Here is a 17,333-nt window from a genome sequence, read left to right as displayed (position 1 = left end):
GAGAGAGGTCCTACATCCACTGGTTCACACCCTAAATGGCCGCAACAGCCAGGGTTGGAACAAGCTGAAGCCAGGAGCCAGGAGTTTCATGCAGGTCTTCCACATAGGTGCAGGGGCCCAAACACTTGGGCCATCTTCCACTGCTTTCCCAAGCCATTATCAGGGAGCTGGATGGGAAGTGGAGCAGCCGGGAGTCAAACTGGCGCCCATGTGGGATGCCGGCACTGCTGGAGGCAGCTTTATCTGCTATGCCGCAGCGCTGGCTCCGAATTACTTTCTGAATGATCCTTCTAGCAACTACGCTACATCTCTGAAATATTTCCATATCTTTCTGGAGGGTTTATTTGTGTGGTTTTTTCATTTATAACTGTGTGCATTATATTGTAGAGATTATGAGGGTATTTTAAAAAGTTCACAGAAAATGGAATTAAAAGTAAGTCTATTTTAGTGCCAAAAATTTTTAGGATCCATGTATAGCTTTTTTTCATAATACACATTTTTCATAAACTTTTTGAAGACTTCCTTGTATGCATGGATTTCAAAATTTTTCGCACCATAATTAACTTATCTTTTAATTCCATTTCCCCAGACTTCTTGAAGTACCCCTATACAATTTATTTTACTTTTCCCTTTTCAATGGACATTTGGATTCTAATATTTTTACTGTTATAAACAATGCTATAATAAATACATTCATCCATAAAGCATGTGAGAGTGTATCTATAGAAGAAATTCTTAGGAATAGACTTTAATGGGAATGCTTTCATATTACTCTTGCCACCAAAATTTTAGTTTAAATAATAAGCTTCGTCCTACAATAATACTCCTTCAGTTCAATTAAAACATGACTCTGTTAGAAATAGGCCCCCACAGAAAGCTCAGAGCTCTGCCTTCCTCCAGGTCTCCCCATCAGTGACGCGGGACTTACTGAAAGTTCCCGCGTGAGCTGTCGGATCTTCTGTCGCATTTCATCATAGTCTCCATACATTCGCTTCCTTACTTTTTCCAAAGTGGCTCTCACCTGCAGGCCACAAAGATGCTGGTTAGAGATTAAACAATAACATTTTCATGCAAGAGCTCCAAAACTTTCAAGAAACTCTAATGAGAGAAGGACCCACAAAAAGTAACCTTATGAACAAGATATTTAGAAAATGAAGAGAAATGATCACTCCTTCCATCCAGTTATAAACCAAGGGAATTACCAAATAATAATAACCTTATATACATAATTATAAATAATTATAATTATTAATAAATATTGATTATCAGATGATAAAGAAGAAAAAAATGGTTTCTTGAAATTCCTATCACCCTCAAACCACATTTGGTCAACCTTCCCCTTTTCTCATCGTGTAGTTTTATAAGGGGAAATTTTTTAACAAGAGGACTCTATAAACACATGGCCAAGAGGACCACAAAAGCCAAAATGCAAAAGGCAACATCTAACTTTCCCTACCTCTACTCCAGCCACCACAGAACAACTGAATGTCTGGAACACAAGGCAGGAAATTATGAGCCCCAGAGAGCCTGCAAATGTCGGAGTCCTTACTAGTCACCAACAATCCACACCACCACAGAAAGGAAGGTGATCCCCAAACACTTGTTGACACAAACCCTGTGGTACCAACCACTCAGAAGAGTAACAGGGCCTTACATTTGTTTCAATAAAACAAAAAACTTTACAAACAGTCGCTTCTTCTGGTGCCCTAGGAGGGACAAAGGAATCCTCAAAGACCTCAGAAGTCTCAAGAGTTTTCTGCAGGTGCACTTGAGAGTTTCTATTTTAGGAAGTGCTGAATGGCAGCAACTCCATTAGACTGTGATTGTTTAGAGCACAAGGAGACTTAAGGATGGAGGTGGATTTGCATGGGAGCACACTGTTTTAAATTAGACTGCATATTTGTCATGGTAATAGACATGGGTAGAGACTGACAGACAAGATCCCAAGCCTTGCCCAGATGGATTCTAACGATAGAGTCTACTTTCTTCTATAAATAACTACACTTATTTATTTCTCCTCTAGGCAGGCAGAATGGCTTTCATTTATGGCCCTGAGCCTATCGCTGCATGGCTCATCGGTGGGAGTGGTGCAGTCTCGAGCTGGGTGTTGGTCCCACTGGCAAACGCTGCAGGAAGTCAACAGGCCCAGAGCGTCTCTCATCAGGGACAGAGAGTAAACAAACTCATAAACACACTGAGGAATGACCATGCCAGGGAGGGATTTGAAGGCAGCTTTAGAAGGAGGAACCTGGAAATTAATGATCAAGTTGCAGATTACAGCGATGTCGGCAATTCCAGGTCAGAACCAGCCCTGCAGCTTGGGCACGTGTCATTTGTGCTTAGGATCCGCCTAAACCTGGTATCTTTCTCTTGGGCAACTGAAAGCTCTGGACTCTGCTTAGAAGGTTTGCCTCTGAAGCAATACCATTCTATTTGAAGCATTTGAATTAGAAAAGTCTGGGGCGGGCACCGTGGTGTGGCAGGCCGAGCCTCTGCTTGCATCTCCTGCATCCCATATTGGAGTGGTGCTTCAAGTCCTGGCTGTTCTGCTTCTGATCCAGCTCCCTGCAAACGCACCTGCTAAGCATCAGACAATGGCTCAATTACTTGAGCTCCTGCCACCCACAGGGGAGACCCAGATGGAGTTCTTGGTCCAGTTCTGGATATTGTAGCCATTTGGGAAGTGAACCAGCAGGCAGAAGATCTCTCTCTCTCTCTCTCTCTCTCTCTCTCTCTCTCTCTCACCCACACCCCCCCCCCATCACCCTGTCTTTCAAATAAATAGCTCTTTTTTAAAATATGCAGGAAATTTGGGTGTCTGAGCTATTCTTGACAGGAAAATAAAGGACAAAACAGTGTGGATGACTAGAAATTACCTTTGGGAGGTAGGATAATGTTGGGTGGCTGTCAAATCCATTCTGCACGTACGAGTGTGTGTGATTTTTTCTGGCTTTTCCTCATATTTTCTGCTAGGCAATTATTATTTATTATTTTTATTATTATTATTTCTATTAATTATTATTTGAGAAGAAATGTTCTTTTACTGCTCATGCAACAGTTTATGGGTAAGATGACTCTGCATCTTATCCATAAACCCCCCAAATAAATCAGGGAACACGGAGCTGGAGGCTTTGGCCTGAGGATCAGAACCCTCCCTGTCCCACAATCTACACATGAGAAAACAGAAGCCTAGGGAGGACAGAAGCGAGTGCAGGCCCATGCTGGACAGAGCTGGGCCTGGAAGCAAGGACTATGAACTCCCAGGCCTCGGTGCCTTCTCCTTCCCCATACTGCCCGGCTTCTCACAAGCACTTTCTAAGCCACAGGTCAGTCTCTGGGGCCCATCAATGTCAGGACAGCTCATTTCCTCTTTCACCAAATCAGTCAGGTTTGGGCAGTAGTGGCACTGGTCAATGTAGGGGGACAACAACGGTGGGACAAAAATAATTATAGATAGGTAGATAGGCAGGCACATAAAAAGATTAGGGAGTGAGCATATGGCACAGCTGTTTCATTGCCACTTGGGGTGTCTATGTCCCATATCAGAGTATCTAGTCCTGGCTTTGGCTTAGCCCAGCCCTAGCTGTTATAGGCATTTGGGGAATGAACCAGAGAGTGGAAGATCTCTTTTCATCAGTCTTTCTCAGTCTGTCTCTCTTTCAAATAAGATGAAAATAAAATATTTTAATATTTAAAGAAAATGTTCCGGCTGGCGCAGTGGCTCACTAGGCTAATCCTCCGCCTGCAGCGCCGGTACTCCAGGTTTCAGTCCCGGCTGGGGTGCCGGTTCTGTCCCGGTTGCTCCTCTTCCAGTCCAGCTCTCTGCTGTGGCCTGAGAATGCAGTGGAGGATGGCCCAAGTGCTTGGGCCCTGCACCCGCATGGGAGACCAGGAGAAGCGCCTGGCTCCTGGCTTCGGATCAGCACAGTGCGCTGGCCGTGGCAGTCATTTGGGGCGTGAACCAACAGAAGGAAGACCTTTTTCTCTGTCTCTCTCTCTCACTGTCTAACTCTGCCTATCAAAAAAAAAGTTCCAAAATGCTGTTCTTACCAAATAAAGTTATGAATAATTTTGTCTTCTTCTTTATACATTTTTGGGTTTCCCAAATTTTCCCAACAGAACATATAATTTAAAAGATAAGAAATACAACGTTACAAAGAAATGGCACTAAGTGGTTTAGGTTGGGTGTCTACTGTGGTTGACTTCCCAGCATTCATATCAATCCAACTGACTGGTCTGAACCAGCCATAGTCTTCCTAATCCCCTTGTCAGTGTTGAGTTTGGGACTGGGCATGTGACTCAGCTCTGGCCAATATGACACAAGGGGCAATCTAATGTGTGCAGCAAAGGGGGTTCCAAGAAATAACCAAAGATGTAGCCTCATCTCTTCCTCCAAACACTACATATTTTCAGATGATGCCACCAGTCTGAGTCAGTAGAAACACAGAGAACTAGAACTAGAGCCTAGACACACCCTGCCTGGGACCCAACTACCTCCAGACTCATCGCCATGTGACATAAATTTGAGCTGTCTTTTCTGTGACTTACAACCAAAAGCATCCAAATGTTATAGGTGCCTAAATGTATACATTTAGTATGTCCAATGTAATAAGCAAAACCACTTTAGAGACTCCATAGCATACACAGAAGAAGAAAAGTAGGTGGCCTCAAGAATGTCCATCCACAGAGGTTCATCCCTCATTACAGAATTACATCTGACTATTTGACATTACCATGAAGACACACAAAAATACTTCCATCCAAAATGCTAATCCTAAGAATTCTTTCAGAATACCTTATCTCACACCAATGCTTCCAACTCCACCTCCTTAAATATATATATATATATATATATACATATATATATATATATTTGCAGCATTTAAGCAGAAAACAAAAATCTTGAAATCACTCACATCCTTGATGTAGTTCATCTCTTCTTTCAGCTGACTGGTGGACCAGCCATACACCACCATTTCCTTCTGCTGATTCGGATCAGATCTTCGCACCACACCATAAACGACTCCCTGAGGAAGTTTCCTGGTAGGTTCTGCATTGCTTAGGTCAGGAGGCTAAAAGTAAGTGGCAAAAAGAAAAACAATAATGACTCTTTAGCTCTCATGAAAACAACCTGATAATGGGCCCAGTGGGTACGATTATGTAGGCTGTACCCTGCACTGAACACCTGGCAGCAGGGACAGAGGGGAGCAGAAGTCCTGCCTAGTCTCCGCTTACCAAGTTGTCCCTGGCATGTGGCCTCCCTCCTTCTGTCCATCTAGAACTTCTCACCTGCCTCGTGGCCCATCTGAAGGGCCCCATCTCTCCACAGGAGGCACCCTTTTCTAGTTCTCACAAAGGTGCCAGAAGTAATCACGTGATCCCCGATAACAACAGCAAGTGTTTGAAACTTCCTACTCTCGGTAATACTGTTTTTCTCCCTTAGACCAGCCCCTGTGTATGGCTTCAACCTCATAACCCAACATGTGGTCTGAAATGCATGAGGTTGAGGCTGGCAATCATCTGGCAGCCAAACTGTCCTCTGAGAGCAGAGCTAAGCCTAAGGTCACATTCTGAGAAAAGCAGGGGGAACCAGTACACATCTCGTTGTGATGATTCATGAAATCTTTCAGAAACGTCAGGCAGAGACAGCGTTGACTTCTGCCCGAAAGAATCTTCCTGGTACTGCTGGCTGATCCTTAATTCCTTCACTTAAAGCCTTGATGATTGTTGAAATAAATATCCCTTTGAGAAAGGGCAACATGCCCAAATTGTAATACCGTTTTATAGACTGAAAGCCCAGGTAGTAAGAAAAGGGGGAAATTAAGATTTGTTGAGCACTTCCTGTAAGGTAGGAATGTTCCTTAGCACATTTACTGCTCACAACCACTCTGGGGCACAGCAATTGTCCTCTTCACTTCATAGCCAAGAAAACTGAAGTTCAGACAGGTTAAATGGTTCGTTCATGGCCACATATCCAGATTCAAGTGTTAAGTACATCTCCCTGTATTATAGCTTTTGCTAGGGATAGGGGACATGATAAGGGCCTCCATAGCTTGGAAGGGACAGAGGGAAGAGAAAAACCAAGACCAAGGTTTGAGACTTCATATACAAATCCACCTGCTCCTGCTCTTCGCTGGGGCCAACACTGAAACTTTGGCAATTCCATAGCACGGAAGCCCAGATTCCATACCAGCAACTCTGTCCTCACACTAACCTTTCAAACATCTTTGTGTGTCCCATATGATCACTAAAAAACTTTTTAGCATAAAAAGTTTGCATTTCAAAAATCACTACTTATGGCAAAACGGAAGTACTTTGATTCACACCAAATATTCAAAGTTTGTCAAATCAAAGAAAATTCTAGAAAGATACTAGACAAGTCATTAACAGTAGGCCCTTCAGGGAGGAGACAACCCCGGAGTGCTGGCAATGTGGCAACTCTCACTTTTCTCATTAACCTCTTCTGTGTTGTTTGTTTTTGACAATGAGAGCTTTTGAAAAAGGAAGAAAACACATTCATCGCTTCCCACCCTTCTGCACACAGTTGGGTTCGGGATGTGGTATTGTTTCCGGTATATGCTTCCTCTTGTATCCCTTACTCCTGGGTCCCACAAGCAACGATCCCACCCCTGAAATGTGTTCCTGACTTTAGGTGGCTTTAGTCCTTGATGGAATGACAAGTGGGCATTAAATTATCACCAATTTTACTAGACATATAATTAGGAAGAGGAAAAGCTCCTTTGAAACTGCACATACCAGGAAACAAAAGCACGCTCTCTCAGTCCCGGACTCCACCCAGTTCCTGCAAAACAAGCTAATGACCACAGGCTTTGTGTGGTGAAATGCTTTTCTGAAAAGCAAGGCTATCTGAGGTAGACTGGTTTGCAGAGAAAAGTAGGCGTCTGAACACAGAGACTCCTCCTCCCAGGCCAGGCCAGGGAATGAGGGAGGAAGACACCAACAAGGCCAAGGACACTGGAACACTGCCCACAAGGTCTCGGGTCTCAAAGTCGTACACATGAGAAGATGGCCCAGAGACACTAAACGATAAACAGGGTATTTTGTATCTTCATTTTTTTATTCTAAGAATATTCACTTGTGTGTGTAAAACATCCAGAAAGGTAGAATCCAAACCTTTAATGAGTTTTCTCAATAAAATGATATGCACCTTCTCCTTTATACTCTTTTGTACTTTGAATTTAATTTTTTTTTCTTTTTTGAAAAAGATCCAGTATTGAGGGCCAGTGTTATAGTGTAGTGGGTAAAGCCACTGCCTGTGACACCAGCATGGCATGTGGGCACCAGTTGGAGTCCCGGCTACTCTGCTTCCAATCCAGATCCCTACTAATGTACTTGGGAAAGCAGCGGAGGATGGTCCAAGTCCTTGGCTCCCTGCACCTATGAGGGAAACCCATATGAGGCTCCTGGCCTCTGGCTTCAGCTCCAGCTGTTGAGGCCATTTGGAGAGTGATCCAGTGGATGGAAGATCTCTCTCTCTCTCTCTCTGACTCTGCCTTACATAAAAAAAATCCAATATTATTTTTGAATGGATAATTTGTATTTCCATTGAAAAAAAGTTAAAAGCTGGGGCCGGGGTTGTGGCACAGTGGGTTAAACCACCCTCTGTGATGCCAGCATTCCACATGAGTGCAGGTTCGAGTCCCAGCTGCTCAACTTCCAATCTAGCTCCTTGCTAATGTGCCTAGGAAGGCAGCAGAAGATGGCCCAAGTGCTTGGGCTCCTGGCACCCACATGGAAGACCAAATGGAGTTCGAGGCTCTTGGTTTTGGCCTGGCCCAGCCCTAGCTGTTGTGATCATTTGGGGAGTAAACCGGCAGATGGAAAACCTCACTCTCACCCCCTCTCCCTGGAACTCTACCTTTCAAATCAAGGAATTAATTTTTTAAAAGCTAAGACTGAACACTGTTAAAATCTCATGATGTAGATAAAAGACTTCCAGGGAAAGGCCAGGCCCTGGACTGCACTCAGGAGCAGGGAGCACTCCACAAGGATAGGACTCCTGGGCAGCTGCACCAGCTGCTAGGCTCTGGCAGAGAAAGGAAAGGAGCGGTTATGAAGAGGAGAGGGAAACCTTTGCTGCCTAGTGATTTCATTATGTAATATATTACTTCACACAATATTTCCACTATGTAAATAGTACTAGTTCTTCCAAAATGGTAGTATTCAAGTGTCTATGCCTTTGCAAATGCAACGTCTTTCTCTAACTATGATGCATCCAAACTAGCTAAGAGTCAGGGACTTCTATCTCCCAGTGGCATCCCAGAGTCTAAAGAGGGCAGGGGAGCTAAACCCAAGCCTTGGGTCCTGGGGCCATTTGGAAAAGACAGACCCAAGATAACAAGGGGGCTCTTCTCCAGGTCCCCCCACACCCCCAGTCCCACCACAGCCACCCTGCCCCCACTCTGCTCTTCTGGCAACCAGCCCCCTTGATGCCTGCGGGCACTCACACAGGCTGGCCCCTCCACCTGTGCTGCCAGGCTGAACTGTCCCTCACTGAAGACCACGCCCCTCACCCTTCACACCACCTCCACAGCATGCCCCTGTATGACTGAGGGATTATTCAATCCCGCCTACGTGAGGCCGCTCCCCTGTCCACTGTGAGCACCACGTTAGGGCCTGCCTGTTGCTATTCCACCGTAACCCCCAGCATCTCAGCACAATGGACTCGCAATGACATTCTCAGTATCTATGTGTGAATGCATAAGGAGCCTTAGACGTTAGATGAGGCTCTAGCAAATTCCTGAGAGTCTGTAAGTCTGACCTTACATACTCTGCAGAACACCCTTTGCTCCTCTTGGATGGAAGGAAACCTAACTGATGTCTACCACACTCACAAGAAGTACATCTGGGAAGACTGCAAAGGAGCAGCCATTGCTATCATTTTTACAAAATGTGAGTATGCTTGGGGTCCAAAATTAGATAATTCAGAAAAAAATGTAAAAAGCTGATATAGTTGGTAATGTATGTATGTCTGAATTTTTAATCCTCCTGTGTCCCTTAAAATATCTCCCTGTGAGATAAATATTAAACTTTACACATGATAAAAACATTGTGATAACACTGAGATATGGTCTTTGTTCTTGAGAGAAATATGCTGAAATACTTATGATGGAATTTATTTATTCATTATATACACATGGTGGAGGAACCGGGGGTGCAGGCAGGACTGGCCAGGAGCTAAAGGTTATTGCAGCTGCACAAAGGATCAATGAGTCGTTACATAATTCAGTATAATTTTGCATACACTTGAAACTCTCCATAATATAAATTATTTTTATAAAAAATATTTATTTAATTAGTTATTCACTTATTTGAAAGGTGAAGTGGTAGAGAGAAAGGGAGTGGCAAAGAAACAGATCTTTCATCCATTGGCTGACTCCCCAAATGCCCACAACATCCAGAACTGGACCCAGGCTGAAGCCAGGAGCTTGGAATTCCATCTGGGGCTCCCACATGAGTAGCAGGGACCCAAGTACTTGGGCCATCATCTACTACCTCCCAGGATGCAAAAGCAGAAGCTGTATCAGAAGTGGAGTAGCCAGGACTTCACTGGCACTCTGATATGGGATGACAGCATTGCAAGGAGGCAGACGCTTATCCCACCATGCCATAACACCTGCACCAATAAAACTGGGTTTTAAAAACCTCTTTATAATGCTTCTTGGTGTTAAAAAAAAAATCCAAGTAAACCCGCACACACAATCTACTAAAAAGTCTCCTGGGCATGAAATAAAAATAGACAAAAATCTCCTTTGAGGGGCCGGCGCTGTGGCGCAGCAGGTTAACGCCCTGGCCTGAAATGCCAGCATCCCATATGGGTGCTGGTTCAAGACTCAGCAGCTCTACTTCCAATCCAGCTCTCTGCTATGGTCTGGGAAAGCAGTAGAAGATGGCCCAAGTCCTTGGACCCCTGCATCCACATGGGAGGCCCAGAAGAAGCTCCTGGCTCCTGGCTCCTGGCTTAGGATTGGTGTAGTTCCAGCCATTGCAGCCATTTGGGGAGTGAACCAGTGGATGGAAGACTTCTCTCTCTTTCTCTCTCTCTCTCTGCCTCTCCTCTATGTAACTCTGACTTTCAAATAAATAAATAAATCTTTAAAAAAAAAGTCCTTTGAAAACAAAAGCCATAATAAATATTGTAATAAAAAGAAAGGTATTACCAAATAAGAAAAAGAAAACAACCAATTGCCGGCGCCGTGGCTTAACAGGCTAATCCTCCGCCTTGCGGCACCGGCACACCTGGTTCTAGTCCCGGTTGGGGCTCCGGACTCTATCCCGGTTGCCCCTCTTCCAGGCCAGCTCTCTGCTATGGCCCGGGAAGGCAGTGGAGGATGGCTCAAGTGCTTGGGCCCTGCACCCGCAAGGGAGACCAGGAGAAGCACCTGGCTCCTGGCTTCGGATCAGCGAGATGCGCCGGCCGCAGCGGCCATTGGAGGGTGAACCAACGGCAAACAGGAAGACCTTCCTCTCTGTCTCTTTCTCTCACTATCCACTCTGCCTGTAAAAAATAAATAAATAAATATTTTTTTTAAAAAAGAAAACAACCAATTGAAAGGGCATTCCATAATCCCAAAGTGAAATATACCAGAATTAACAGCAGGCACGGCCAATCGATAGCACATACAGACACTCACTCTGCTTAGTGCTTCCTGTGAGTATTTATAGCTTAAAATTTACCTACAGTTATGCTAAATTGATCTTCTGTATATAAAGATAATTGAAAATGAATCTTGATGTGAATGGAAGGGGAGAAGGGAGCGGGAAAGGGGAGGGTTGCGGGTGGAGGGAAGTTATGGTGGGGGGGAGCTATTGTAATCCATAAGATGTACTTTGGAAATTTATATTCATTAAATAAAAGTTTAAAAAAATTTACCTACAGCTGCATACTATGGCTGTTCTCCCTAAAGATGGACTTAGCAGCAAGCACCTTGGGAACTCAGAAAGAAAAAAAAAAATATGTAAAAGTGACCGAGGACAAATTCCTGCTATACAGGATTTACTGGTCATTGGTGAGTTTAGGTTAGTAAGGCCAAAGATAATCATATTTTCTAAATCTTAAATCAGAACATAGCTTATGACAATGCAATAATTCTGCAAAGGCAGGGACTGTGTCTGCCACACCCACTGCTATCTAGAGACTCAGCATAAATAGATGCTCACTAAACACATTTACTAGGAAGGCAAACAGATGAATTGAGGCTATGCCAGGATATTTGAAATAGCTGGTTCTCCTAGACACTAGAAATCAATTTCTGCAAAGGATAAAAAATCTTTCGGTCAATAAGACTCCTTAGGAGATAGCAACAGAGACACAGCTTAACATAAATGAAAACTGACGTGGAGGATTGCCACCACCAGCCCCAGCCCCAGAGGCCAGGACGGGCAGCAGGCCACATGCTCTAGCTGCCAATATAACTTAGGAGGGCCATGACATGAGCTGAATGACTTGCAAAGCAGAAGACGGGTTATTTCTAAAAGTTCTTGTGTGGGACCTCTTCTCTCCAGCCAGAGGGAGCAGGCGAGCTGGGACCACAAGTGTTGGCCATAGGTCATTCCATCCAGACAGCAGGCAGGAGCCGGCTCCGTCAGGAATGTGTGCAGGCCTGTCTGACCTGTATGTCCAACTCAGCAAATCATTTGTCTCACATCTGACACTGTTTTGCCTTCTTGTGACAAAAAGGAACGTTACAGCTGAGCCCAAAAGGGCTTTTCCAGAGCCCGGAAGAGAAACAGCGAGCAGGTGGGCAGCCTCATATCCTCAGAGAAATGAAAACCTTTGAGTCATTAAAATACTGGTTATTTGGGGCCGGCACCATGGCACAGTAGCCTCCGCCTGCGATGCCAGCATCCCATATGGGCACCAGTTCTAGTCCTGGTTGCCCTCTTCCAATCCAGCTCTCTGCTGTGGCCCGGGAAGGCAGTGGAGGATGGCCCAAGTGCTTGGGCCCTGCACCCGCATGGGAGACCAGGAGGAAGCACCTGGCTCCTGGCTTTGGATTAGCACAGCTCTGGCTGTTGCAGCCATCTGGGGAGTGAGCCAACGGAAGGAAGGCCTTTCTCTCTGTCTCTCCCTCTCACTGTCCGTAACTCTACCTCTCAAATAAATAAATAAAATCTTTAAAAAAATAAATAAGTAAAATACTGGTCATTTTTTTCTCACAGACTGAATAGGGAATATTTTCTCAATGAATCCCTACTCAGAAAAAGACTGATCATCTTAAATGCTCCAAAGAGGAAGGGGGTTAAAAAAAAAACCAACCTAGCCAAGCACCCGTTCCTGAAGCCAGGGACAGTTCTAGTGATGATGCCCCAACAGACCACTCCTCCAAGACACTGCCTTACAGCTTCTAGGCAGCCAGGAGCTGCTTCAGGCCAAAGGGAAGACTATCTGGGAGAAAACAAAAATAGGAAGTATTTTTCTAGAACCCAGGGGCATAGTATACACCTTGACTGATAAAACGGAAGTATCCTATCAGACTTTCACTGATAGGAGAAGGCCAGCAAGTCCACGTTCCCATGGCAACGCAGCCAGTCACAGACCTGAGTTAGCTATCTGCTGGCCACAAAGTTATCTACCTCACTGAGCTCCACAGTCCAGACCAGCCTCAGGGGACAGTGCCCCCAGCTTCAGGAGGCAGCCTAAGGGACACACAGAGAAATGTACACCAAACACCCCAGCGTGCTGCTGGACATGCCAGCAGATATGGGAGCTCCGAGTAGTGGGGGCATGGTTTCTCAACATTTCTGAATGTCTGGGTCCCTACAAAACTCCACATGTCCACTGAAGGATTCTGTCTCTCTGACCAGCCCTCTCTTCTTGGGTCTTTTTTGACAGTCATCATATCTGCTCTGACAGCAAAATGGCCTTGGTTTCTGTTCATAGGGAGAGAGCTGCAAACTCTCAGAAGGTTAGAAATTGAAGAGTTGCATAGTGCAGAGGGTGTGCAAACAATTTTCCCAGGGAGGCTGGGCCAGCCCTGGTCTGACTTTAAACCACAGCCACTGCACTTTCACCGGCTTCCCAATGGCTCCCCTGTGTCCCAGTTTGAACAGAGTTCTACAGCTACAGAAATGCTTGGAAAACACTGGCTCTAGCCCAGTGTTTCCATTTGCTCCAAGAGGAAAGCGAAGCTCCCAGAGATGCCTTAACTGCCCCAGCCACACTGCGGCTGGTGACAGAGCCCAGGCTAGAGCCCCAAGCCTCTTCCCTCCTCCCAGGGCTGTTATCTCCGAGGAGCATAGTCCGGCACGCTATCCCGGGGCAGCCCAGCCCCCGTCACAGGCTGTGAATCAGGGCAGCAAACCCTCACCTGGCAACAGCGGGAGATGTTGTATAAACAGTCCCACCAAGGAAGAGCCCAGCAGGCTTATGCAGCCCGGGTTGCTTGAGGAAAAGGGACTATAAAAGCTGATGGCAAGGGATTCCTTCTTTTAAACCTTTTACTAGGCTCTGCAAGTTCCCAACTCTGCATCCATGCCCAAAAGAGGATACTGTATGTTCTCAGAGATGTAGAGTTTCTCTAAAAGCAACAGGTCCGTGAAGGATGCCTGCAATGCTAGGATGTGAAAAACACTTAATATATTGTCTGCTTTAAGATATTTTGTTGGCCGGCGCCGCGGCTCACTAGGCTAATCCTCTGTGGCGCCGGCACCCCGGGGTTCTAGTCCCAGTCCGGGCGCCGGATTCTGTACCGGTTGCCCCTCTTCCAGTCCAGCTCTCTGCTGTGGCCCGGGAGTGCAGTGGAAGATGGCCCAAGTGCTTGGGCCCTGCACCCACATGGGAGACCAGGAGGAAGCACCTGGCTCCTGGCTTCGGATCGGCGCAGCGCGCCGACCATAGCAGTCATTTGGGGGGTGAACCAACGGAAGGAAGACCTTTCTCTCTGTCTCTCTCTCTCACTGTCTAACTCTGTCTTTCAAAAAAAAAAAAAAGATATTTTGTCAATTTTCAAAGAACTTTGCCATCAGAAAGACTCAGAATCTGCTCAGACCAGAGTCCCTGAAATTCAACAGTCCAGTGAGTCCCTGGTTCATCGTGATAAATCTGCAATCGCTGGTGTTGGTTCTGCCCCTTATTTCTCTGTATGCATGTGTGTGAGTGTGTGTGTGTGTGTGTGCCTAGAAACGCTGCATATAGATTTGGATAGGAATGTGGATGCATGCATTCGTAACGTTCTTGGGTCCCTAACTTTGCAACTGTCTCCTATGGATTTTAATTCTAACATTCACTTTCAGAAGGAACACAGCCCAGCCAACAGTTGAATTCCAGTCCTTTGGCCTCCAGCTCTGGTAGGGAATGCACTTCTATTGTATAAGCCATCTGGTTTCTGGAGCTTTGTTATGGGAGGTCTAGGAAACTAACGCAAAACTCTGCCACCATAATCAACAGTCATTCTTGCACCTACTAAGTGCAGGGCAAGCAGCTGGGCCTTGAGGAGACAGACCAAAATGACATTGCCTCAATTCTGTAGGCGTGTGCCTATGCCCAAGTGAATGTTACATGCAAATTTCACAGAAATACAAACCAGACATGTGGGGTTCTTAGTAGCAGGTGGTGAGGTATCAAGTCAGGAGGGGGGTGCAGCATGGCTATCCTGGATTTTTAGGGAGGGGTAAAGCAAATCACAAGACCGTCGGGGAAGGTCTCAGAGGAGAAGTGAGCCTCTGTGGAGCCTGCACACAGATGCCTTGGATAAACTGAGAGAAAGCTGGGAAGGGGACCCAGACATGGGCTAGGGCCTCAGCAAGGGCTCTGAGGAGGAAACAGGTGTCTCACGTCTAAGAAGCAACAAGTGGACTTGTCCGGTGCGGGCAGAGCAACCAATTTGTGAAAAAGTGAGGGACATATTACTGAGTTGGTTTTAGATGTGTTGAGATTACAGAGAGAAACTGCCCCATAGGTCTGAGTCCCACATGCCAACCAGCAGTGCACACTAGATCAAAACAATCACCAACATGTTGGCATGTATTTGGTGGGAACAAAATAGTTATTTTACTCAAAAGGAGAGATACATATTATACACTTTGTCCTAATTTTCCAGTTCACATGACAGGGGGTTAAGGCCTAGGACTGAATGGCTCGGGTGGATTATTTGAGGGAGAAGGTCTCAAGAAAAATAAATGATCCCAGAGAAGGAGAGCCCAGGCTCTGAGCAAGCAAGCATTAAGCTCTGGGGGAAATGAGAGGAGAGGGACAGCCCAGGAATCTGCTCAGGGAACAGGTGGCAGACTCCCAGGGAAGGGCAGGGAATTGGGAGCAGGCCCCTGCCTCCCCCATTCTTCTGCCCCTTCTGCCTCTAATCACCTCACCTCCTCTTGTTCTGCCTAATGACCACAGCCCCATGTCCAAGATACCTCCATCAGGTCCCCTGGAAGCGTATGGGACCCAAAATGGCTCTGGGGAAATATATATGGTGACTAAACCCAAGAAGATACTCATTCTCAATGGCAACCAGGAAATGGGCATGTTAGAGGCCTTAGGGGTCTCTTCAACAGCAAAAGGACATGTTCAAAACATTTCTACATGTGTGTGCCTTTGTCCCATTCCACATTTTAAGCCTGCTCAGGACTTTCGGGTACCAATTCACATAAATGATCCAGATTTCATAGTTGTTAATACTAAAATGTTGACAATCCACCACTAAAAGACCAGCATTCTGGCATATAAAAATAACATGGAAAATCAGCATAGGCAACATGAGGACAGGCTCAGAGGACAGAGCTGACATGTGTGCGTGCACCTGCCCTGGAGAGGCCAGACCCAAGCCATCTTAGGGTAAGTGCTTGGAGGTTAGGTCAGTGCAGAGAGACAAGGCAGGGCCCAGTATGCCCGCAGAAAGATGCTCAGATTCATGGGGCAGAAGGACAGAATGAGGTTGAAAAGGATGCAGAAAGCACAGCCAAAAAGAATGGGAGAAAGCAGGCCAGGCAGTGTAAGGAAAGGGAGAGCAGTAAAGACCAAGGGCCACTGGGCTCGGCCTGCAAAGGCAAGAGAGCTGGCAGTTAGTCGTTGCCTCCCCACACCATACGACAGCCATGCACTGCAGGGGGCCCCTGGCATAGAGTAGCTCACGTATTCTTTGCCACCAGGCATTATTACGCCTGCTCTAAATGTGGAAGCCCCGGCCAAGTGCTCACCTGTGCCCTGCAGAAAGCAGTCACAGGGCTGCTGACATCTCTTAAAGAGAAGAACTCAAAGAGACAGGCAGCCAGGGCATCCGCCTTAGGGGCTGGCAGCCTCCCAACCACACGCCAGGAACCCACAACTCCATGAAAAGACGCCGACTCAGTTTTAATTGCCTGAAACAGCCTCCAAGCATGGCTCTGAGGAGCTGGGCAGAATATAGCATCTGTGACACACTCCCAGTGTGAGTGACTCCTCTCTCGGGTGATCGCCAAGAGCTAACAGGAGAATGGCTGACTGCTGGTGGCACTTGTGCATGGCCAGCTGCCCCAGGCCATCGCACTTCCTCTAAATAAGTTAAGTGTCTTCCAAGAGAGCATCAAAGGCCTAGGCCTGCCCTCAGCCAGCTGTAGCTCTAACAGGGCCCTGGAAGTCCTGAGACGCTCTGCTGCCCTGGCCTTTGCACCCCACAGGCCCCTGAGTCATCTGACCAGGGAAGGTCATCCAGAGTTTCTGGTGCCTTGTGATTTTGTGGGTCCTGGAGAGGGACAGCCACCCTGAAACCACATCACAGGAAGTGGCCCCTCCAGAACACCCCTGCTGATGCGTGGCCTCTGGCTCCCAGTGACTCAAACCCAGGAACCTGGCCAGGACACAGTGATGAAATCACCCAGGACAGCCTCATTGTTACCAAGGGCTGCCCCCACCCAGAGGACTTCAGTCCTGGGGAAATACGCAGCCCCACCCTTCTCCTCTCTACCCCAGTTCTTGTGCCGTGAGTCACCAACGTGCTGCAGGAGCCACTTCCACTACACACCTGGTCCAACGGGGTCAGAGGTATCATGGTGCATCCTCTACCCTGCCGGTTTCTCTCCTGTGCTCCTCAGAGCCCTGGAGTTCTCAGGGACACACAGGCTCCCTCGGGGTGGAGGAGGGAAGGAAGGCTGGAAGGACCATGGTCCCCACCACTGCCGCTTTTGCCTGGTTTATGGAAGAGGGCTCAGTACACATTTTCATCCTTTAAAAGGCATGGGAGGGATCATCCTACTGCATTAACAAGTTTGAAAAGCGCTGTTTAAGACAGCTAGGCAGGGACCAGCACTGTGGCACAGGAGGTTAAGCATCTGCCTGCCACGCAGCATCCTGTATGAGTGCTAGTTCAAGTCCCACCTGCTCCACTTTCGATCCA

General features: G+C 46.6%; 1 protein-coding gene across 4 annotated transcripts in view; it reads right to left on the bottom strand.

Moving 5' to 3' along the window:
- Window positions 1-17,333, bottom strand: part of MYZAP (myocardial zonula adherens protein) — a 97,701-nt gene that overhangs the window by 63,349 nt on the left and 17,019 nt on the right. For all 4 annotated transcript variants that reach the window (XM_062206001.1, XM_062206002.1, XM_062206003.1 and 1 more), the window contains 2 exons: window positions 4,917-5,072; window positions 929-1,021 (listed from right to left, as the gene is read on the bottom strand). In XM_062206001.1, coding sequence (XP_062061985.1) covers window positions 929-1,021; window positions 4,917-5,072 — 249 coding nt within the window. The remainder of the gene's footprint in view (window positions 1-928; window positions 1,022-4,916; window positions 5,073-17,333) is intronic.

This window comes from Lepus europaeus, chromosome 11, assembly GCF_033115175.1.
Source record: "Lepus europaeus isolate LE1 chromosome 11, mLepTim1.pri, whole genome shotgun sequence".
NCBI lineage: Eukaryota > Metazoa > Chordata > Mammalia > Lagomorpha > Leporidae > Lepus > Lepus europaeus.
This window is presented reverse-complemented; position numbering and strand designations above follow the sequence as displayed.